Source organism: Poromitra crassiceps, assembly GCF_964638095.1.
Source record: "Poromitra crassiceps genome assembly, chromosome: 10".
NCBI lineage: Eukaryota > Metazoa > Chordata > Actinopteri > Beryciformes > Melamphaidae > Poromitra > Poromitra crassiceps.
Window position 1 is genome coordinate 8,942,677 of NC_139631.1, and position 24,111 is coordinate 8,966,787.

Sequence of the window (24,111 nt, forward strand, 5' to 3'; positions counted from 1 at the left end):
TGTGATTGGGGAGTGTGTGTAGGCATGAGGCAGAGTGTTTTGTAAAACAGGCTGTTTGTCTAATAACTTGTCTGCAATGGTCTCAAAGAGGAGAGGCTCTTTAGAAGAGCGTTATATTGGCATAGCAGACACAATGGTGGCTGTGTCTGTAGCTTGTCTAGTAACGTGTCTGTGTCATCATCACTGTAAAACTGCTGAATTGGTGGTGCCTCGATAAGGCAACTGGTCTGCTCATGTTTTTCTAACTGGGAATAGTGTGTTACATTGTCGCCCCCTCTTGGAATTTCAACGCCACCTCTCCTGTAATAATCTATTAAAATGTGGACTGGAGGAGCCGGGGGGTCGAACCACCAACCTTCTGATTAGTGGACGACCCGCTCTACCTCCTGCCACAGCCGACCCCATGAAAGGGTTAATAGATTGCTGTTGTTAAATCTGACAACTAGTCCATCGAATTCTCTGTCAGAGGGTTTTCGCACAATGATGCAAGTTGTAACTAATGGTGAAATTCCACACATTATTACAGTATATCATTGGTTTGATGTTATCGCACTGACTCACTCCCATGGAGAGGTGTGCTTGAGGTGTGGTTGAGGTGTGGTTGTGGTTGTTCACACCCTACTGGTCTATTGACAATAGGTGTAGGTACAGTATATACAGAGAGGGAGCAAGAGCCAGATAAAGAATTTGGGCAAAAGGGCAAAAATGGCCCGCCCATGACTTTGTGTGTAATACGCACACATAGTGTACGCACACATAGTGTACGCACACATACACACACCTCAGTCTGCAAAGTGCAGCCGCCTCTTACCAACACGCACAGCCAGATCTCAAGGAAGTGGTCCGCCTTTCACAACAAGCCGGTGCAACATGGTAATATAGAGATTCCATCAACCCAGGTAAAGTGTTAGTTATACCAGCTCTAGGCTATAATAGGTTTCATTCTAAAGTTCTAGTTAATTGTGAATTATTTAAAATGTCTGACAAGACCTTTATTTTTTGTAGTTGGAATTAGGTTAGGCTATATGATTTCGAGAGGTTGGTTTATATACACTGTGAATGGAAGATTCTTTCTTTCCCCCTGTGGGACTGATTTTGGTAACATTCCTCCTCCCTTTTGGCGGGACTAGTCCTCTTCCTCTTCAGCGGAAGGAGACGACTGAAGAGCAGGTGTGTAGTTTCTCTCTTGGTGTAAAATACATGCATAAACGCTTGTTTCCATACAGATATCAAAGGGTGCATAGGTTAGCTCATGCATAGAGGTGTTCTGTATATTCTCCACAGTTACTTGCGAGAAAGTACTGGTATTTTCGAGTTTCGACAGATTTACTGGTTTGTTTACATAAGCTAATCCTACCATAAGCTACCCAATAATGGCGGCGCTGGTTTTGGGTGACAGAAAGTAACTTGGATAGTTTGAGGAAAAGGAACTTTTATGTGAATGAAATGTAAATAGAAAATGGTCTTTTGTTTTTGTATTGTTTGTTGCACATGCATTTTGGATGACTAAAGAAAGAAAATAGTTGTACTTTGTTCATGTGTGCTAAGTGTGAACAGAAAAAAATGATTGCAAATGTAAGATACAGTAGCACCTGTGAGCGGAACGAGACGACTGAAGAGCAGTGACTGGTGGCTGTGAGCGTCTTGTCTGTTGCCTGTATATAATCAGTGTGGGATGTCTTGTTTGTCACACAGTAAACAAGTCACCCTGAGCTCCTGGTGTCCTGGTGGGTTCCTGGGTGGATGTTCCTGTTCCTGCTGAATGCTGTCAGTGACACCAGCATGCAGTGCAGAGGAGAGGCGATGGGCAGGGGGGTGTGGGTGCGTCTGCTGGGGCTGCTAGCTTGGCTGTGCTGCCTCAGTCTGGGCCCTGTTCAGGGGGGGAAGGTGCTGGTCGTGCCTATGGATGGGAGCCACTGGCTCAGCATGAAGGTACTGGTGAACGAGCTCTCCCTCAGAGGACACGACGTCGTGGTCCTGATGCCTGAAACCAGCCTGTTGATCCAGAGCTCAGAGAACCACAGGACCGTGGTCTACCAGGTGCCCTACACCAAGGCTGACCTGGACGCAAAGTTCACCGAGCTCCGGGATGGAGTGTTCAAGAGACCAGAAATCACAGCGGTGTTTGTCAATATCGAGCGGGTAGTCAACTTCACGTCCCTTCAGGTGAAAGGCTGTGAGAGTTTGCTGCACAGCCAGCCTCTGATGGATGGCCTGCGGGGAGAAGGCTTCGACCTCGTGCTCACCGACCCCTTCCTTCCCTGCGGCTCCATCTTGGCCCACGTCTTCTCCATGCCTGTTGTTTACTTCCTGCATGGACTCTCTTGTGACCTGGACATTAAGGCTCTCCAGTGCCCCACACCTCCTTCCTATGTTCCAGTGTCCTTCTCTGGCTACACGCCCGACATGAACTTCCCACAGAGGATCAAGAACATGTTAATGTCCATGCTGCAGTCCTACATGTGCCGCTTAACCTACGCCCAGTTCGACGCTCTGGTCAGCAGGTATTTGGGGAAGGACATGTCCTATAAGGATCTTCTTGGTGAAGGTGCTATCTGGCTCTTCAAATATGACTTCACCTTTGAATGGCCAAAGCCTCTAATGCCCAACATGGTCCATCTTGGGGGTATCAACTGTGCAAAGAAAAGTCCTCTCCCAGTGGTGAGTGTGTGCTAGTGTACACTGCCTAGTGTGTACACTGCCTAGTGTGTACACTGCCTAGTGTACACTGCCTAGTGTGTACTGCCTAGTGTACACTCCCTAGTGTACACTGCCTAGTATTCACTGCCTAGTGTACACTCCCTAGTGTACACTGCCTAGTGTGTACACTCCCTAGTGTACACTGCCTAGTATAGACCCATTTCACGGGGGCCATTTTGTGCCGAAAAGGCAGGGTAAACACAGGTGCAAACAAAACACTAATGAGGGTTTCCAACTTCCAATGATTGGAATGTGGAAACCCTCATTAGTGTTTTGCTCGCACCTGTGTTTATTCTGCCTTTTCGACACAAAATGGCCCCCGTGAAATGGGTCTATTCACTGCCTAGTGTACACTGCCTAGTATTCACTGCCTAGTGTACACTGCCTAGTGTACACTGCCTGTCTGGATTTACTTCAGGCAAATTGAAGAGACTGGCTTTGTTTTGAAGCCACAGGCTCTAAAACCTTTATGTGGCGGGAAAAGCATGTGATGTAACCACACTGAAAACCATTCTCCGTGTCATATTGCATAGAATTCTTGGAAAGAGTGTGGACATTGCAGGCGTAGACAGTTCAACTTCTATTTTCGTTACATTTTAATTGTGAATTGCATGTCTTATGTAGTTGTCCATGGCTCAAAATATAGAAATGACTTAATTCGCTTAGCTTTTCCTTGTACAGTAGGCCTATTTGGAATTGTAGCCATTGTGTGTGTGTGTGTGTGTGTGTGTGTGTGTGTGTGTGTGTGTGTGTGTGTGTGTGTGTGTGTGTACTAGGAATACACATTTTACTACATCTTGTCAGTTGCCAGAGCCTTTTATGAACATAATTATACGTCTGTAAACAATGTTCACGTCTGCTTTCCATTGTTTCTCCAATGTCCCTACAGGACCTGCAGGAGTTTGTGGACAGCTCAGAGGACCATGGCTTTATTGTCTTTACGTTGGGCTCCATGTTGTCCGAGATGCCAGAGGAGATGGCCAAACAATTCTTTGATGCCTTCAGGCAAATTCCCCAAAGGGTAAGAACACTTTTACTGGATTCAATCAATTTGCCTTGAGAGCAATCAACCCACCTTCATCAATCAATCTAAAATAGTCTTCTGATTATTAACTGGCCAAATGGACCAATGAGTTAAGTTGACTTCAGTTCAGCAGCACTGCAAACCTTCATACAATCAATAGATTTTCACACAGCAAGTCTTAAACTGTAATCCTGCATTAGTTTGAGCGACAGAACTTTGTCCCCTGCTTTGCCAGGCTAAAAATGCACAAAACACTCAGATGTTAGTTCACCCAAAAATGATAAGTATGTCATTATCTACTCAGCCTTCTCCTTTAACAATAGCTGCTGTTTATGTTTCAGGTTGTGTGGAGATATACTGGAGTTGTACCTGAAGATGTGCCCAAGAATGTCAAACTTATGAAGTGGCTACCTCAGAATGACCTCCTAGGTGTGTTTAGCTTTAGCAGCATTAGCTCAGGAGGTAGAGCTGTCGCCTGGGAATCGAAAGGTTCCCGGTTCGAGTCTGGCTCCTCCCGGTAGTGTGTCGAGGCTGGCCCCTCCTGGTAGTGTGTCGAAGTGTCCTTGAGTAAGACACTGAACCCCTAAGTAGCAAGAAATGTACATTGCTTTAGAATACAGCCTGTGCCCCTGTAGTTACCATGTAATTACATGTAACTAGGAGGGAATTAACTTTGCTTTAGAACAGCCCTGTAATTACCCGATAGTTATGAAATAACTACCATATTATAAGTTCTGCTAAATTGAAATGGGTCATAGGTCATACGTACCCTGGAACAACAGAATAGGTACCCGGTAGTTACAAGAATATGTACGATATAAGTTCTTTATAAGCCCCCCTTTATTACCACCTTATTGCACAAATTCAGATTGTGTTCCGCTGTACTTACACTATAAATTAAGTTTTTGTTCCCCTGTACTTACACTGTAAATTCAGATTTTGTTCCCCTGTACTTACACTGTAAATTAAGTTTTTGTTACCCTGTACTTACCCTGTAAGTTGTGGGCTGTATTCTAAAGCATTACCATGTAATCTCTGATTTGTCTGTTTTAGATTAATTTAGCCTGGCTTTCCATAACTTGGAGTTGATCCAATGGTAGAGAAAACCTCTGGTACAGTGCTGAAGCAGGAAGTGACGTTCACTTTGCCTCGCAGGTCACCCCTTTGCCAAGGTGTTCATCACTCACGGTGGGCTCCACGGCGTCTACGAGGGGATCTGTAATGGTGTGCCCATGGTGATGATGCCGCTGTTTGGGGACCAGAGTAATAACGTACATCACATGGTATCCCGCGGTGTGGCAGTGGCAATCAGTGTGTTTGATGTGACCACTGGGAAAGTGCTAGAGGCGCTCAATAAGGTCATCAATGACAAAAGGTAAGAAGGCAGGATGTTAACTTGAGCATACCGGTATTCATTTAGTGCTAAAGCTAAATGATAAAAAAGAACAAAATGTGGGGGGAAAAAGTTAGAAAGTAGAGAGGTGAGATTAAGAAATTTCAAACAGCTGAAACAACTCACCTAAAGAAAGAAAAATCAGACAAAACTCACAAACAGACATAACTGAATTGGATAACCGCAACTGATGACAAACTCAAGTATGAAACAACCAACTGAAAAAATAAGAAGTTTGGGATCTTTTCTGCATTTTGTTGTAGATGAATCCTATAATAAGAATGCAAACTCTATGCAAACTCTGTGAGTGACTGAGTGAGCAGAATTGTGTTGGGCCACAGCTCTGCCATCTTACGTGTGATTGGGCTGAATCTTTCAGGAAGTGTAAAGAGCAGCCTTGCCGGTGAGCTAACGGAGCCGGATTCTTTCATTAGGTTATAGAGGGTATGCATGTGATGTCACAGAGGCAGAAGTCACTGTGGGGTCACGCCCACTGAGTCACAGCAAGACTGAGCTTGAATGCAGTAATAATCAGCCTAGATAACTGACACCTGCTGCTCAGGGAGGAACTTGACACTCATTTTGACACTCATTCCCGATTGAGGGGGCGTGTTTCAGTGGGTGTGCATAGCCTCTATTATTAGTGACCCAAATGAGTCAACACATGTTCAGCACCACGGAGAGCTCCATTCGTTAGCTACTGATGGAGCTCACCTGAGTGGAGAAGCACAGCTGGGCCGAGTTGCAATCAGCCAGGGAAGTGCACTGTGAAAATCCTCTGGGGGAGAGAGAGGAGAGGCTGCAGCCAACTCTGTGAGTGAGGCCTACATCAAACTGATGTAGGATAGATTATTTGAAGAGCTGGAAAGCATTCTGAAAATATAGCAGATGTTTGTACCTGGTGATGTTTGCTGATGATCGTTGACTGGAGGTTATATAGGCTATAGTTTCTTAAATGTTTTACTTATCGTGACATCACTGCTCCCCAGCTACAAAGAGAAGATGAAGTCGCTGTCTGCGATACAGCTGGACCGGCCCGTCGAGCCCCTGGACCTGGCTGTGTTCTGGACCGAGTTTGTCATGACACACAAAGGAGCCGCACATCTGAGGTGGACAGGACCCGAGCTGAACTGGATCCAGCATCACAGACTGGATGTCATCGGCTTCTTCGCTGTCATTCTTCTAACCCTTATATGGCTCACACTGAAATGCTGCTTGTTCTGTGTCCACCAGTGCAGCAGGAAGAGGAAAAGAGAGTAGTGTTTGCAATGTTGTTGTGTTTTTTCGTGTGTGTGTTTGCAATGTTGTTTTTTTATGTGTGTGTTTGGAATGTTTTTGTTTTTTGCTTTGAGAAATTACCCAATGAAGTGGATAATTAATGGTCGCCTGGTCAAAACCATCCTGACCAAAATACTTTTGCTCCGTGTATCAGTCTGGACTCCAGGCCGGCCACAGTCGTTTCAGTGGGTGGGAGCTTGCCTTGACAGACAACTCCTTCAGCCAATCAGTATCGCCAAATCCAGTCCTTCAGCTAATCAACGTCAAATCCAGTCAAATCCAAATGCACTCAGAAGAATGGCAAAAACGTATTTTCCGAGGAGAAAGTCGACTGGTACATCCTCCTGTTCTGGTTTAATTGCTGTGATTTAATCTATTTCTGCAGTAACACTTACGGCTGTGTGAACAGCGTCGTCCCTGATTGGCCGCTTACGTTGTCAACTACGAGGCAGGTCCCTGATTGGCCCATGCACTTTGTATTTTCTGAAAACACCCGCCCTGGGCTGGAGGCCAGACAGTCCTGCATAACTTAACTGTGAGTTCACGTGATTGGATGGTTTACCAGGCTAGGATAATAGGTGTTGAAAAAAACAACAGATTGAGATTTCAAAACTGCTGTGCTTTGTAGGTGTGCCATTCTTTAAGATTTGAAAATGACGTCATGAGGTGGATACTGGAGGTTGAAGGAAATACCAGACTGAGATTTGGAAAATGGCGCGTGTTCCAACACGTCCTCATAGCGAAATGACAGAAAAAGTCGATTTCCACTCACTCCCAAAATGACATATATGAGTGAGTGTCTGTGTCTTTTTGTCAATTTTCGACGCAGAAGCAGAAGAGGCTCGGGGCGGCCCAGTGGTGACCGACTTGGGGCTCCGGGTGTCGGGATATTTCAATATCACACTGTCATTCCGTTAAAGACCGCCAGAGGATGCGCGGCTTCCTGGTTCCAGCTCCCGACTCGATCTGGCGTATGCACTGGATGCATGCACTTACTCATACGACCACAAGAGGTCACATTCGTAAACATCAGTCATTTTTAACCCCCTTGAAAATCGACCAATGTTGTTTTCCTTGTGAGGACGGGCTGGTATGTCTGTGTGTGTATCATCCATGGTATCATCTCAAGATTGTCATTGCTACATTGTTGTAACATAAAAGGATATCATGCTGCTTGCTGACAATGATTAGGACATTCCCTGCAAAACAAACGGTTTATTTTCAATAAAATAAATTTTGATTTTCTTAATTTCTTTTTATGTCTCACCACTCCTTTGCTTTGTTTGTCCTTGTAAGTATCTAATGGGCTTAAAAATGCACAGCACCCACATGCAAATCCAAATTCTCCCCAAAATCATATTTATTGTACAAAAGAGGCCTATCGTAGTAGCCTGGGTAAACCCAGCCCCCACGTGACCTGCTCTCAGACCTCTGGTTCTCAGTCACTAGGGTGACTGAGAACTCTGAGAGCAGGTCACGTGGGGGCTGGGTTTACCCAGGCTACTATCGTAGGCCATCAGTGCAATACCATTTTACCTTATCGTCACAGTACTTTACTTCCTATTAGCACTAAAACTGGTGACCGATTTAAAGATTGAATGGAGTTTGTAGTACAAAGTATGAAAGAGTAGTTCAAGTTTTTATTTTTTATTTATTTAGCACATAAAATCAAGAACAAATGAAAGGATACAAAAGGATGAAGATTGTGCAGGTGCATATAGACAAATAAACCCTAATGGGGTTGTGTGCAGTCTCCTAACAATTTAAACCAATATTAACAACAATTAGGCTACATCAAAAACATACAATATGAACAGAAAACAAGAGAGAACAAAAATAAAAGCAAACCAAATGAAACATAAAACATGGATTGGATTTATATGAGTTTATGGATGATGCATGTTTGGCTATATTGATATATGTTCCATAGTATGGCTCCTCTGAAGCCTATTGAAACTTGGTTATTTGTAGTGATAGTATGGGGGGGGGGTGCGAAGATGATCTGAATGTCTTGCATTGTGTGTATGGATATCTGAATTTGGCTGGAAGTATATGACCTACACTAGTGTTTCCCAACCAGGGGTACGTCACGTGTACCCCTACTAGGGGTACTTGAGCAGCTTGCAGGGGGTACTTGGAAAGATTGGAGATTGCAGTTTATTGACAAAATAATAAAAACAACATTCCAAGTAATTTCATACGCCCATCTTTTTAAAACCGACGACTTTTTCCATTGAAAACGGTCAGAATTGTATTAAAGGGGGTCATTCAAATGATTTGTCATTTAATAATCAGATGTGTTAGACAGACAGACCTACTAAAAGTTTCATATGATTTTAAATAGAACGCATTTCAGGGAATCAACACACATGAGTGAGGAGGTAATTTGGCACGGCTACATAAGACCAAAAAAGGTTGGGAACCGCCACTGACTTAGGGAGATTCATGTCTAGTGCAATATTGTAATCAGAGATGTGGGTCAACTTGCAGACAAATCAAAGCAATAAAGTATTCTTTTTCGCCCAAACATGGTCCTGACCACTCCAAAGGTGAAGAGACCATGCCATTACTGGAAGCGTCACAGCATCATTCCCTATCACAGCAAGTGTGTCCCTCTCTGTCCAAGTGTCCTGAGCAAAGACACTGACCCCCTAGGTCAGGGGTGGCCAAACTTTTTTGGTTGTGGGCCGCATACAGAAAAATATAAGGAGTCGCGGGCCAAACAATATTAAGCGCGGCAGTTTTCGCGGCAAAAAAATTGGACCAGAAAACCCCAAAAATTGAATTTCTACCCAAATAAATATATGACACATAGTTTATTGATGCGCTCACCTATTACAATGGGTATTTCTGTATGTTATCAAATTTTCTTTTCCTGTGCCAACAGGTTAAGACAGAGATAATTTAATATAACATTAGTATTAAACATTAATTCAGTATATATATTTTTTAATAAATAGACCATGTCAGGGTGCCCAAGTATAACCCATTTTCAATGGTTTTAAATTGAAAAAACGAAATGGGGGGAATCCGTTTTTTTGTTTTTGTTTTTCAGTTTCTTTTTCTTAATGTTTTTGTTTTTCCGTTTTTTCCCCCGTTTTCGTTTTCGTTTTAAACTTTGAAACAGAAAAACGGAAAAACGTTTTTAGCAACAGATTTGTTTTTGTTTTTTTACTTTTTTTTTCTTCTAAATTCATGGCGGGCCACTTAAAAAGGGGCAGCGGGCCGCAGTTGGCCCGCGGGCCGTAGTTTGGCAACCCCTGCCCTAGGTCCAGCCAGTCGCTCCATGGACTCCACTGCTGGCCGGACCTGCACTCTCACCGCTCTGGTGACATGTACAAGAAACAAACTCCTAACTACAGTGCAGTATGTGATCTGGCCACTCTAAAGTCAACCTGTCACCACCTCCTAGGTGTTGAGCTCTATTCCAGATCCTGACACCTCTTACTTCTGTACTGAATAAATACCAGCCTTCAGCCAAAGGAGGTTATGAAGAAGGTGAGGAGAACATTCAGAACGACAAGCGACGGTCACTTTCTGAGCTTGTTGCTTCCTCCAGGAGCAGGACCGACTCCACACAGTGGCCAGGAGAGTCTTGCGGTGACACTGCGTGTTGGCACAGTGGCCAGTACAGGATTTCTTTTCCCTTTTCGCACAATGAGGGCTATGGCTTATCAAGACTGTGACTCCTTCTGCTGAAGCTTCAGGATCAGCTGTGACTCCTTCTGCTGAAGCTTCAGGATCAGCTCTGTGACTCCTTCTGCTGAAGCTTCAGGATCAGCTCTGTGACTCCTTCTGCTGAAGCTTCAGGATCAGCTCAAGTAGGTTCATCTGCATTGTCAGCTCCTGAAGTAACACGCAGGGGAACACGGAGAGCAATTAACTGTTAGGGCATCCATCGTCGCCATCTGCTGGACATCTTCCTGTATCACAAAGCATGTATTTTCTGTGCTATGATTGGTCGAGAGTGTCTTTTTGAATAGGCTTGATAAGCTGATAGCTGTGGAGACAGACCTGAGGATTGGTGGTGATGTAAAAGCCAGGGACGCCAGCCTTCTCCAGTGTGTTCTGTTGGTCCAACACCCTCTGGTCCATTTCAACCACAATCTTCTTGTCCATCATCTTCTGCTCCTCTCGCACACGGACTTCCAGAGCCTGATAACAACACACCACTATTTGAGAAGCAACGTTGACCATCAGTCAATATTGCATTTCAATATGGCCTGTACCCAGCCTGTGGTTTCAAGGTGAAATCAATCCAATAATTTGCCAATGCCTTACCTCTTTTTTTCTTTTCTTTTTTTTACCTTTTATTTATACAGGGGGAGTCTCACTGAGAGCAATGCTCTTTTTCAGGAGCGCCCTGTTCACATTCACACACACATTCATACCTGGAAGCTGACCAGTACAAACACAGTCTGATCTGCTGGCCACTGATCAGCTCCACTGGAGCAGTTGGGGTTAAGGCCTTGCTCAAGGGCACCTCAGTGGTGGTAATGAGGGAGGGGCAAGCGCTGCCTTTTCACTTTCCCCACCCAGATTTATCCTGCCGGTCCCGGGGATTGAACCGACGACCTTCCAGTCACAAGCTCGCTTCTCTAACCATTGGGCCACCACTGCCCCATCTCTCCCTGTTGATTTGTTTTGAGAAGTGCGAGGTTGTGAGACCAGTGTTGGGCAAGTTAATTTCAAAATGTAATATACTACATATTACTAGTTACTTTCATTTGAAAGTAATAAGTTACTTTACAATATTACTGTCTGTGTAGAGTAACTTGTTACTTATTACACGGATAACGTTTACCAAAACAACAGCAGCAGCAGAATCCCGAAAAATAATTTCAACCGCCTTGAAGTCAGTGTAAACAATCCAAAATTCTAAATGTTATTCTTTTCCTTTGTTATTGTCATCTATAGTGGTTATTTGCATAAAAACACACAGTTTGATTAGGAAATGATTTTCTTTTTTAAATAAGTGCTTTGATTAAAAAAAAAAGTAACTCAATTTGTAACTTGAGTTACTTGACAAAGTAACTGGTATAATAAGTAAATAATAAGTAATAAGTTATATTACTGAGTTACTGCTAAAAGTAATATATTACATGTAATATGTTACTTACCTCTATCTCTGCTTGTTGATTTGTTTTGAGAAGTGCGAGGTTGTGAGACTTGCAAGACTGCAATGCCTCTTTGTGTTTCCGAGCCATCTCCAGTTTGAGCACTACGCAGAGAGCAGGGATGAGAGGAAACACAAGTCATCTCCAGTTTGAGCACTACGCAGAGAGCAGGGATGAGAGGAAACACAAGTCATCTCCAGTTTGAGCACTACGCAGAGAGCAGGGATGAGAGGAAACACAAGTCATCTCCAGTTTGAGCACTACGCAGAGAGCAGGGATGAGAGGAAACACAAGTCATCTCCAGTTTGAGCACTACGCAGAGAGCAGGGATGAGAGGAAACACAAGTCATCTCCAGTTTGAGCACTACGCAGAGAGCAGGGATGAGAGGAAACACAAGTCATCTCCAGTTTGAGCACTACGCAGAGAGCAGGGATGAGAGGAAACACAAGTCATCTCCAGTTTGAGCACTACGCAGAGAGCGGGGATGAGAGGAAACACAAGTCATCTCCAGTTTGAGCACTACGCAGAGAGCGGGGATGAGAGGAAACACAAGTCATCTCCAGTTTGAGCACTACGCAGAGAGCAGGGATGAGAGGAAACACAAGTCATCTCCAGTTTGAGCACTACGCAGAGAGCAGGGATGAGAGGAAACACAAGTCATCTCCAGTTTGAGCACTACGCAGAGAGCAGGGATGAGAGGAAACACAAGTCAAGCAGCACATCGAGCTCATGCTAACACAAGCTCTCAGCAGCACACACACTGCATAGCTCATGCTAACACAAGCTCTCAGCAGTACACACACACTGCATAGCTCATGCTAACACAAGCTCTCAGCAGCACACACACTGCATAGCTCATGCTAACACAAGCTCTCAGCAGCACACACACTGCAACCAGACAGACAGACAGATAGACAGATAGATATAGGTAGATACTGTAGATAGAGGACAGACCTTGATGTTCACAGTGCAGCTTCTGTCTCTGGTTGTACAAGTTCCTCTCCGTCAGGTGCTGGATCTCCAGGAGCCCCTGCACGATGTCGTACACCGTCCCGTCTATGAGAGCCAGAGCCAGATCACTCAGTGTGTTGTAGGACAGGCGCTGCTGGAAGGAGCTGCCCGCGGAGCACAAACACGCAAACACTTCAGAATCAGAATCAGAATCAGAATCAGAACACTTCAATAATGTTCCCTCAGCCCGATGTTCCCTCAGATCAATACCTAACGCGATATTTATTTTCCCAGGATGGCGAAGGCATGACCTACTCTAGGCCTACTCTACCTCTGATTGGCTTATCCTGATATTTTACCGTAACCTTAACCAGGGTTCATATACACATTTTGACCAAAGGATTTCCATGGACTTTCCCATGACTTCAAAACACATTTCAATGACTCAACATTTTGTGAAGCCTCGAAGTTAAATGAGCCTGAGGTCAGTTGTTTATGAATTTGAATCGCTCACTTTCACTCTTTGGCAGGAATTCAGGTTGCTTAAATGCCTTGTTGTGGTTGACTCTAAATCAAGGGATCCACTGGGATCCACTTTCACTTGAGCAACCTGTTCCTGCTCTGCTTTTGTGCACTGACCAACTGTAGCTTATTAGAACAATGCATGCTTGCTATGCTGATATCACTTATTGATGATGCACAGCCATCATGTCATTTTACTACAATAATTAGATCATGGTCATAGTGTTATTAAAGCTTTGGTACATGGTATACCGTGATCTGATGTCCCCTATATACTTAAGTTTATGTGAAGTACTATGATGTAAATTCAGAAAGAAAATCAACCTGCTCATTAAAGATACGTTCATTTTTCATTTGGTAGATGCAGCTAAAACTGAGGTTGACTTGATTGAATGATCTAAAGGCAGACTTTGTAACATTATCAACTGTTACCTCGGCAAATCTTTGACAAGGGTTTGCAGCTCAGATAATAAGTAATAATGTCTTTCTTGTTGTTTGGTCGAATCGCCCGGGCCGTCGAGGACTCCACGGTAAACATCCATCTCCTTGTCTGGGAAGAGAAGGAGAGTAGAAGAGAGTTATGCCGCATTCCAGTACACTGGGAACCAAGGAACCTATTAAGAAGGAAAAGACATCACTCACATCACAGCGTTTGGATTTGGCAGTGGGGCCAGTTCTATTGAAGTGAAGGGGGCAGGCATGTAAAGTCCCACTATAACCCATGATCATATCTGTGTCATTTCACCTTTGATTGAAAAATGCTTCCACCAGATGAAAGAAAACACAGTATGTGATGTCCGGTCATGTATCATCATGATGTAGTTAAGCTAATGTAGCTCCATCTTGGACCAAACGGGCTTGAGATGAGCTTAGCCCTCAGATGCAATTCAATTAGCTATGCCTGTGCTCTGCAGAGCGGAGGAGCCATGTTAGTCCATGGGCCAGACCAGATTCCGGTACCACTCAAGGTGGCAAAACTTGCTTATAATTTTTGATAAGACACATGTCTGTAGATGATATTTTGGTATGATAGCCATTCCTTAGTGGTAGCTGCTGTGACACAGTTACCAGCTTGTGAAGTGAACCACCCCTAAAGTGAATAGCATTTTAGACGCTGGTGCATATCCTGGTTTAGGCACATGGTCAGGACATTTTTCAATCTTTTGTACTATTGTTTTTGGTCCTATTTTAAAGGGGACCTTCTTAGCTTTCATCTAGGCAACTGCTGCTAACAACAACTGCTGTTTGCTTCAAGAGGAAACCTGCCTATCTCTGCTGCCAAAAGGGCCTAAACACCTCTGCCCTTTTCACACCTTTAAACCCCCACTTTGCACTCAACAAGAACAAGAACAGCTCATAAGTTAACTGAAAATGCATACTGACATAAACATGATCAGTGATCACATCATTTTTAATCATCTATTCATATCCTCATTAATATTAGGTCAATAATAGATTAGTGTAATTGTGTTAATATTCCCATGAAATACTCAGGCCTATAGATTCAAATGTTATTTTCTTAAATGTTAGAAGTGCCTTGCAAAGGTGGTTGCACCACCACCACCAGCTAAACGACTAACATAGCCAGTCCAGTAGTAGTAAATATTTTTTAGAAAATGAAAAATGTAATATGTGCTGTTTGAAGTATCCAACTCCTTTCACTTTGGCAAACCTCAACTTAAATACAGAATGGTGTCCACTGCAATCAATGTGCAAGGTGCAAAACAGAAGCTGCCCTGGCATTATAGCTCCACTCACTGAGCACTTTACTGGAACACCAGACTAATACTGGGTAGGTAATATCAGGTATCAGGGTGGGAATTTCCTCATTTTAGGGGCGTGGCCATCTGGCCTTCGGCATCACATATTTGTTTAGGGCACAAGGTCACATGCCAGGGCACAAAGGTCATCGCTCTATTGACATCGTGAAGAGAGATTTGTCAGAAATGTGTGTTAAAATTAGCCAATTACACATCCTTTGCACATTAAACTCAGACCACTGATGGTTTTAAAGCAACTAACAGTAGCAGGCTGGTAGCAGGGCACTGCCAATGTGGCCTTAGGGATCTCAGGGCATCACGGCCAGAAGGAGGAGCAATGGAGGCCTCCGTGTAATTCCCACCCTGGTAGGTATCACTATCAGCTTTCAGCTCGGTGTTATCCAGCTACCAAAGTGACATCCGCCTTAAGGTTTGACATGTTGCATTCTGAGATACTTTTCTGCTGACCAAAGTTGTTACCGGTAATATACCGGTGGAGAGGAGTGAAACAAGATCCCTAACGGAATTAAATCAGCATATTCTCTAAATGGTTTTAAAAACCTGAAAGAATTATTGCCGAGTAAACCAGAGTAATGTGCAAGGCGAGCCTTCCGTTGTCATGGTTATTTAACTTGTGTGTTTTTGTTGATTGTTCTATTTGATGTTATGTGTTACCGTATGACCAGGGACCATGTTGGAAATAAGTGTTTGACTTTTAGATGTCTATCCCTTGGATTTTGTCTGCTATATCCATAAAGTCAATCAATCAATCAATCAAACAATCAATAAGATACGCTGGTACCATAGACCTATGAGCATCCTTATGCTTGACTATGGTGTTTGTTATGGCCAATCCACGTCTAAAGCACAGAAGTCCAATAACAGAACACTCAGGTTCAGATCAGGGAAACCATCCCAATCATGCCCCTCCAAGTGCTGTGAGCATTCCAGTTTTTGTGTTTCGTGTTTCTGATGTTCCTTGATGCCACCGGGCTAAAATTAATAATACAATTTAGGTGAAAATTGTGGAAACATGTGTGTCATTGTCATGATGGTTTAAAGAGCTCAAGTCACCTGTATATTTGTCAGAAAAACTGGCCTTAAATGAAAGCTAAGAAGGTTCCCTTTAAAATAGGACCAAAAACAGTAGTACAAAAGATTGAAAAATGTCCTGACCATGTGCCTAACCCAGGATATGCACCAGGCCAGGGTCTAAAATGCAATTGACTTTAGGGGTGGTTCACTTCGCGAGCTGGTAACTGTGTCACAGCTACCACTCAGGAATGGCTATCATACCAAAATATCAACATGTATCTTATCAAAAATCATAAGCAAGTTTTACCACCTTGAGTCGTACCGACAAGTGACATTTTGAGCTTTGGCCCACAGACACTATAATGTCAGAAAGATGGCAGATGTGACACATTGCTCAAATTACCAAAACATCCTTTCAAAAGAAATGGCCAAAATGTTACAATCGGTCACGGTGGGAAACTTTTAACATGCACTATAGCCCAGAACCTAAACATATTTTTCCCAGCAGAATCACCAAATGATGCCAGTGTGCATGCGTCTGGACTCCAGGCAACTTCTCGTCAAACTGTCTTTTAACAGAATAGCCGCTCACTTTTTGGCGCAACTCTTCCGATATAATAAGGTTACCCCATGATGCGACCCCACCTGTGACTTTCAACGGGCAAACATAAGGTGAGTTTAATGCCCGACACACAGATGGGCTGAGCCATAGAAGGGCTTTTACAACAGTGATCTTGAGACGAACCCATTCACTTCAAGAACTGGCCCTAAAGCAAAATTCGAACCCTGTGACGTGAGTGATGTTGTTTAGCTTCTTAATAGGGTTCAAGTGTGGAGTCGTGACCACTGTGTTAATCCGGGCTAACGTAGCTATGAAGTGAATTTAACCCAAGACAACCGATTCAGCTAACTTTAGTAGGCTAGGCTAGGTTACCAACAAAGCTCTGGTAGTAAATTCTTCACAAACATGATGTCTACCTTGGTCAGGCAGCCAGTTCTCTAGTGCCGCTGCTGCTGGTGAGTTAACATGACCCACTTACTACTAACTATACCCCAGCTAGAAAGAAAGAGATTATCTGCTTTTGTTTAGCTAAACTATAGCTTGTTGTAGCTCGCACCCAACTCCCACAAAACATTTCACAGAGTGACAGAGAAAAGGACCCCGCCCCCGTATTGCTGCCTAACTTGATGCCTGTCTGCAATTCTTTTCTCTCCGAACCTACTCCGAACCAAACAAGATTGTTTATTTTGACAAACCATTAGCCCAGATTATCTTCGGGTGCAATCAATATCTAGGCATTCACAAATTATCTTCTGACGATTTTTTTTGGGGTTGATACTGCAGTCAAGCCAGCCCACACCTTGGAAAGCTCAGTCATTCTAGCCCACACTCTAGCCCACACTTGTTTTGTGGTGCGTGTATATACTAGGCATTACGGTAAAAGCATGCGCGAACTGATTTCAAAATAAAAGCGCACTCCCAGAACAAATCTATACTAATTAAATGTTCTAATTTTTACATATTATAATTACAATTGCACGCTATGAGAGTTGATGTACAATTTCAAAGTAAAAGCCTACTTTTTTCTTCTTTTCACTGTTTTCTGAACATTCAAATGGATAGTTCAAGGAAACTGCCTGTTATTAAAAAATAATTATAGTTCAGACTGATAGTACTCAACCCCAGGGTGTCATCCAGACAATTTCAGAGTACTATGAGTCTGAAGTGGAATGGTTCAATAATAACAGGTAGTTTTCTATCAATATTCCTCCAAATGTACATGTGATGCAGTGAAATATGAATAGTTAGAAGGCTTTTATTCTGAAATGCTACATCAGATTGTTATGAAATTTTCTGGGTGACGCCCCGGGGTGGAGTACTATGAGTGTGAAGTGGAATGGTTCAATAATAACAGGTAGTTTTCTATCAATATTCCTCCAAATGTACATGTGATGCAGTGAAATATGAATAGTTAGAAGGCTTTTATTCTGAAATGCTACATCAGATTGTTATGAAATGTTCTGGGTGACGCCCCGGGGTGGAGTACTATGAGTGTGAAGTGGAATGGTTCAATAATAACAGGTAGTTTTCTATCAATTTTCCTCCAAATGTACATGTGATGCAGTGAAATATGAATAGTTAGAAGGCTTTTATTCTGAAATGCTACATCAGATTGTTATGAAATTTTCTGGGTGACCCCCCGGGGTGGAGTACTATGAGTCTGAAGTGGAATGGTTCAATAATAACAGGTAGTTTTCTATCAATATTCCTCCAAATGTACATGTGATGCAGTGAAATATGAATAGTTAGAAGGCTTTTATTCTGAAATGCTACATCAGATTGTTATGAAATTTTCTGGGTGACCCCCCGGGGTGGAGTACTATGAGTCTGAAGTGGAATGGTTCAATAATAACAGGTAGTTTTCTATCAATATTCCTCCAAGTGTACATGTGATGCAGTGAAATATGAATAGTTAGAAGGCTTTTATTCTGAAATGCTACATCAGATTGTTATGAAATTTTCTGGGTGACCCCCCGGGGTGGAGTACTACGAATGTGAAGTGGAATGGTTCAATAATAACAGGTAGTTTTCTATCAATATTCCTCCAAATGTACATGTGATGCAGTGAAATATGAATAGTTAGAAGGCTTTTATTCTGAAATGCTACATCAGTTTGCTCTGAAAGTTTCTGGGTGAACCCCCGGGGTTGAGTACTATCAGTCTGAAGTATAATTATTTTTTAATAACAGGCAGTTTCCTTGAACTATCCATTTGAATGTTCAGAAAACAGTGAAAAGAAAAAAAAAGTAGGCTTTTACTTTGAAATTGTACATCAACTCTCATAGCGTGCAATTGTAATTATAATATGTAAAAATTAGAACATTTAATTAGTATAGATTTGTTCTGGGAGTGCGCTTTTATTTTGAAATCAGTTCGCGCATGCTTTTACCGTAATGCCTAGTATATACACGCACCACAAAACAAGTGTGGGCTAGAGTGTGGGCTAGAATGACTGAGCTTTCCGAGGTGTGGGCTGGCTTGACTGCAGTGGGTTGATGATGTTTCTCTGTACTGCTCATGAGCAACCATCGTCAATCAATATGCAGTAGCTCAATATATCCACCAGATGGGGCATACTGCCAGAAGTTGGCCAGAAGCTCCGCTCTCAGGACTGCATCGGATACAACAGTCGTAAGATCAGAGCAATATAAAGGAGATGAGAACGAGGAGCCTTGGATGCTCTGCAAGAATAGAAATGGATCTAGCTATTTATCTATTGACATAGATGGATCATTCATTGATAGTGCTTACATTTACATTTTAGATTCATTCATCATCTGGCTCCTGTGGGAGACTGAGACTGATTGTGCTACAACAAGTACTCGCTGGAAGCCAATATTGGACCGGACTGACTGGCGCCTGTGTGTGTTGCGCGCAGGACTGGTGGGCTGTGCGCCATGGTCAGTCCGTCACGCACTGAGCGTGCCCGTCCGTGAAATGAAGAAAACTTGCTGCCTGCGGGGAAGAGCGCTGTTTTAAGGAGCGTGTTTTTATGGGCGCATCGGATGAATTGGATTATAGCTTCCTTGATTAAAATGGCCAAAAATACATCTCTTTATTTTCGAATTGTCGAGGGCAGGAACCTCCCAGCCAAAGACGTGTAAGTAGCCTGTGTGTAAACGCCACTGATTCTGTGCTGCTGAAGTCTTAAATCTTAGATCATTACAGCCTATTAAACGTTATATAGACAACAGATCAGGATCGCCGCAACTGATCAGCTTAATTATAAGAAAAAAGTTGAGTTTGAGCCTTGATTTTCTTGCGGGTGTCTCTCTTGTAGTTGAAGGAATTTGAGGAGAAATGGTCAAGCTGCAAGTCAAGACACGCTCCTCACATTTAGGCTACTACCCAATCTAGAAGCTGCAAGAAAAGCTTGTCGCCAGGCGACTGAATTCAATGCATAATATCCTATCTCATGCTGTGAGTGTGCCGCCACCAGGCGAACTGAATTAACATACATTTTCTTTTTGTTGATCTCTCTAGCTCCGGGACCAGTGATCCATACTGCATTGTCAAAGTTGACAATGAAGTTGTGGCCAGGTGAGTTCTAACCCCTCTATACATGTCTAAAGTATAGCCTTAGTTGTAGCCTATCTATGCAAAGAAAATGAATCTCTCATATCTTATGCCTACAGCAGTTCATCATGTCTGCAAGGCTAGATACAGAATATTGTTTACAATTCTGCTTATTCCCTCAAACTTGCATATCCCCGGCTGCAGCGATATAACGACGGTAACTCCATAGACAGTTTTGTCTTTTCGTGGCTGTACCTCGGCTCTCTGCATTATATCCAGTGTGGAGTGTGTCTGTGTGTGATCACTCAGGGTGGCGGTGCTCATAGCGTGCCCCCCTCAGCAGCACAGAGAACCTGATACTGGGCTGGCCTTTGAAACACCCGCAGGTAACCATGGAGAGGATAGGCTACATCAATTATTGCAGGGAGCTCCCATGATAAGCAGGGAAAATGCTGGGAGCTGGAGGGGAGGGGAGGAGAGGTTGAACCCGTTCAGACTGGAGGAGCTGTTCTGGAGGGGAGGAGAGGTTGAACCCGTTCAGACTGGAGGAGCTGTTCTGGAGGGGGAGGAGAGTTTGAACCCGTTCAGACTGGAGGAGCTGTTCTGGAGGGGAGGAGAGGTTGAACCCGTTCAGACTTGAGGAGCTGTTCTGGAGGGGAGGAGAGGTTGAACCCGTTCAGACTGGAGGAGCTGTTCTGGAGGGGAGGAGAGGTTGAACCCGTTCAGACTGGAGGAGCTGTTCTGGAGGGGAGGAGAGGTTGAACCCGTTCAGACTGGAGGAGCTGTTCTGGAGGGGAGGAGAGTTTGAACCCGTTCAGACTGGAGGAGCTGTTCTGGAGGGGAGGAGAGTTTGAACCCGTTCAGACTGGAGGAGCTGTTCTCAATTTGTGGGTCAACTGTGCAGATGATACAGATGTTGCATCCTCTATCTATGGCAGTAGTGAAAAGAAATGTAGCAGAAAACATCCTAAGGGGCGGGGCTAGCTCCCGGCCTACCTGTGTTGGGATCAATACAGGTGTCACTTCTCAAAATAGCAGCTGTATATCATTTAGAGATGGAACCCATATTTCTCTTTGCATTTATTGTGGGATTTAAGGGAATGCATCCATTCCAGAGAGGCCATTGTTACTAATGATGTTGTACTTGTAGTGTCACCGGCCAACTGACTCCCTGCTGAGTGTTTTCATGGATGATGTGGCTGCTTGACCCTGTCAGGAAGCAGACAAATGGCCTGGTAAATGGTAAATGGTAAATGGTAAATGGTAAATGGCCTGCATTTATATAGCACTTTTATCCAAAGCGCTTTACAGTCAGTACTCAGTAGGTACATTCACCCATTCACACACCGATGGCGGCAGGTTACCACGCAGGGTGCTGGCACACCAACGGGAGCAATTTGGGGTTCAGTGTCTTGCCCAAGGCCACTTCGACATGCAGACTGGAGGAGCGGGGGATCGAACCACCGACCTCTTTTATCCAAAGCGATTAGTGGACGACCCGCTCTACCTCCTGAGCTACAGCCGCCCCTACAGCAGAGCATTCTCAGCTCAGCAGAGAGATACATGGCCCAATTAAACAGGAACTTTTAATTAGCCTTTTAGAATAGATTCTGCATAATGACATGTAGGCTGTGGGACATGTCACTTGTCACATGGTGCTGCTGATGCAGCTGACACTCTGTCATGTTGTCAGGTACCCAACTGTGATTTGTGACTGACTCCACACATTTCCTTCCTGGCTTCTTCTTCTACTCCTAAAATGATGTAATCATGTAGATTCAGTCTGTGGCTGTTACGGACCGCCCGGTGGGTACTAGCGTGTACAACCTTCTTTTTCAGGACGGCGACAGTATGGAAGAACCTCAACCCTTTCTGGGGTGAAGAGTACACCCTGCACCTTCCCATGGGCTTCCATTCACTCTCCATTTATGTCATGGATGAAGACACCATCAGGTAACATTGTCCTTCAAAATCGTCTTAAAATGATCTCATTCTCAGCTATTATGAGCTTTCAGTTTGCTAGTCTACTCATGAAGCATATATTGGGTTAAAACGATAGGGTTGTGTATCATTTGGATTTTAACGATTCTGATTCTGCTTATCGATTCCGGTTTTTAGCAATTCTCAATTCCGATTTTTTTTTGAAGGGCGGGGTCAAAACAGACGAAACAAGCATGCTTATTTCACTGATTTTTAAAAACCATTACACAAGTCATGTTCATATTCTCATAACAGTGCTTGTTGTTTATTATGAAAAATTTGAAACCTGAGCAGTTTATAATTTTTTGTATACAATTTTAAATTAACACTTTATAACTTGAAAGAAGAGCCAATGCACACCCTCACAATCTTATGGATAGGTGCGTCGGAGGAGAGAGTCCACACTATCCAGTTACTGGCAAACTTTATTACAACGTTTCGGTCACTCAGACGTTCATCAGGTAAGATTAACACTTTATGTATCGGTCTGTTTCTGCCACTTGGTGGTGGTAATCTGGGAACCCAGTCTCTATTTCGATACGTAAATAGACTCTGGGACAGCCGTACCTTTTTTTTAGGCTTCCTGTACAGTGCAAATCTTTCGCCCGGGACTTCCGCCTCCGCGCAGTGCCGCTCTGTTGTTGTAGAGGCGAATATAAGAGTTCTGGTCCCAAACGCCAGTGAATATAAATATATATAATATATATATATATATATAGTGAACGCTATAGTGAATATATAAGAACTTTGACGTTTAGCATTCAAAATAAAAGCGATGCAATGTATGTTTTTAAAAGGTACCGCAGCGCGGAAGTAGAAGTCCCGGGTGAAAGACCCGCACTGTACAGGAAGCCTCAAAAAAAGGTACGGCTATTTAGAGAGAGTCTATTTACGTGCCAGAATAGACTCTGGGTTCCCAGATTGTTCGGGTGGGAACTCGGATTCGCAAAATTAGTTTAGGAATCCTTAAGCAGAATCGATTGCCTTTCGATTCCTGTGGAGTTTTCATTCCTTTGGTATCCGAATTTTGGAACCTGTTCCAATTTTTTACCGGTTCTTCTCGATGACCCAACCCTACAGTAGTTGAAACCTGTTTTGGAAACTCCTCCATGCTTTAAATAAACAGGCATGATCAGACAGATTGACTGATGAGAGGCAGTTTCATGACCGGCAGTTAGCCTTATCGATCAGTCAGATTCACCTCGTTAAACTTTAACAGGAAGGACCTTTGATAGTGTTTTTTTTTCAATAGCTCCAGTCTGATAATCTTGTTGTCTTTTGCTACAGCCATGACGACGTCATCGGAAAGATCTCTCTCAGCAAAGAAGCCATCGGGTCTCAAGCTAAAGGTACGAGGTCAGAGGTTAAACAAAGATGGATTCCCACGACCCTGTGAGTCAAAGGCCTCATGATTGCAGAGAGTTGACTTTTTTAGGCTGAGGCTTCTGGGAATGTTTGCCAGTGTTTACTCTCACACACACACACACGCACACACACACACGCACACACACACACACACGCACGCACGCACGCACGCACGCACGCACGCACGCACGCACACACACACACACACACACACACACACACACACACACACACACACACACACACACACACACACACACACACACACAGTGTATCCTCTCACACATTTAATGCCAGGGCTTGATTTCCTCAGTTTATTTTAGAATGCACATTCACAAAGAAAGGGGATAGAACCTAAGCTGTGTGTGTGTGTGTGTGTGTGTGTGTGTGTGTGTGTGTGTGTGTGTGTGTGTGTGTGTGTGTGTGTGTGTGTGTGTGTGTGCGTGTGCTGTGCTCAGGGCTAGATAACTGGATGAACCTGATGAGGGTGGAGCCAGACGAGGAGGTGCAGGGGGAGATCCACCTGAGTCTGGAGCTGCAGAGAGAGGCAGAGAGGCTCCGCCTGCGGTGCCAGGTCATAGAAGCCAGGTAACGGCGACGCCATGTAGTCAGGTCACTATATCTCCAGACCAAGTCATGTAGTCAGGTCACTATATCTCCAGACCAAGTCATGTAGTCAAGTCGAGTCTTGAGTCCAGTCCCAAATGACCCGAGTCCAAGTCCAAGTCCGGCGTTACTCAACATGAGCGCAAATCCGAATGTAGGTGGAACACACGTGCCTGCCCTGGCACCAAATTGAATAATGTCACGGTATTAATTTAGCTATCAATATCTTATGCCAAATTATTAGGGCCTATTACAAAAAACAAAAAACAATTATCAATCAACAAGTCCGAGTCCTCGTCTC

At 43.7% G+C, this 24,111-nt stretch overlaps 3 protein-coding genes across 5 annotated transcripts in view; 2 read left to right on the plus strand and 1 right to left on the minus strand.

Moving 5' to 3' along the window:
- The first annotated feature begins 776 nt into the window (after positions 1-776).
- On the plus strand, positions 777-7,635 carry LOC310783169 (UDP-glucuronosyltransferase-like). 3 transcript variants are annotated; one of them, XM_083643962.1, is made up of 7 exons: positions 777-899; positions 1,131-1,170; positions 1,696-2,661; positions 3,590-3,721; positions 4,066-4,153; positions 4,880-5,099; positions 6,107-7,635. In XM_083643962.1, the coding sequence occupies exons 3-7, from the start codon at positions 1,744-1,746 to the stop codon at positions 6,375-6,377; spliced, it is 1,629 nt and encodes a 542-aa protein (XP_083500088.1). In that variant the 5' UTR covers positions 777-899; positions 1,131-1,170; positions 1,696-1,743; the 3' UTR covers positions 6,378-7,635. The 3 variants fall into 3 exon arrangements, with proteins under 3 accessions (XP_083500088.1, XP_083500090.1, XP_083500089.1); XM_083643964.1 differs by lacking the exon at positions 1,131-1,170 and having other exon boundaries at positions 803-873; XM_083643963.1 differs by lacking the exon at positions 1,131-1,170 and having other exon boundaries at positions 823-899.
- A 430-nt stretch (positions 7,636-8,065) lies between these two features.
- On the minus strand, positions 8,066-16,902 carry dgcr6 (DiGeorge syndrome critical region gene 6). Its single transcript, XM_083644057.1, has 6 exons — positions 16,760-16,902; positions 13,419-13,536; positions 12,468-12,628; positions 11,516-11,616; positions 10,410-10,550; positions 8,066-10,241 (listed from the first exon to the last, which is right to left on the minus strand). The coding sequence occupies exons 2-6, from the start codon at positions 13,526-13,528 to the stop codon at positions 10,173-10,175; spliced, it is 582 nt and encodes a 193-aa protein (XP_083500183.1). The 5' UTR covers positions 13,529-13,536; positions 16,760-16,902; the 3' UTR covers positions 8,066-10,172.
- Positions 16,903-19,356: 2,454 nt separating this feature from the next.
- rasal1 (RAS protein activator like 1) overlaps positions 19,357-24,111 on the plus strand; it is a gene marked incomplete at its 3' end in the record, with an annotated part of 45,521 nt that continues 40,766 nt past the window's right edge. Inside the window, exons 1-5 of the mRNA XM_083644730.1 lie at positions 19,357-19,443; positions 19,827-19,883; positions 21,699-21,812; positions 23,127-23,188; positions 23,663-23,792. Of these exons, the coding sequence (XP_083500856.1) occupies positions 19,379-19,443; positions 19,827-19,883; positions 21,699-21,812; positions 23,127-23,188; positions 23,663-23,792 (428 nt within the window). The 5' untranslated portion in view covers positions 19,357-19,378. The remainder of the gene's footprint in view (positions 19,444-19,826; positions 19,884-21,698; positions 21,813-23,126; positions 23,189-23,662; positions 23,793-24,111) is intronic.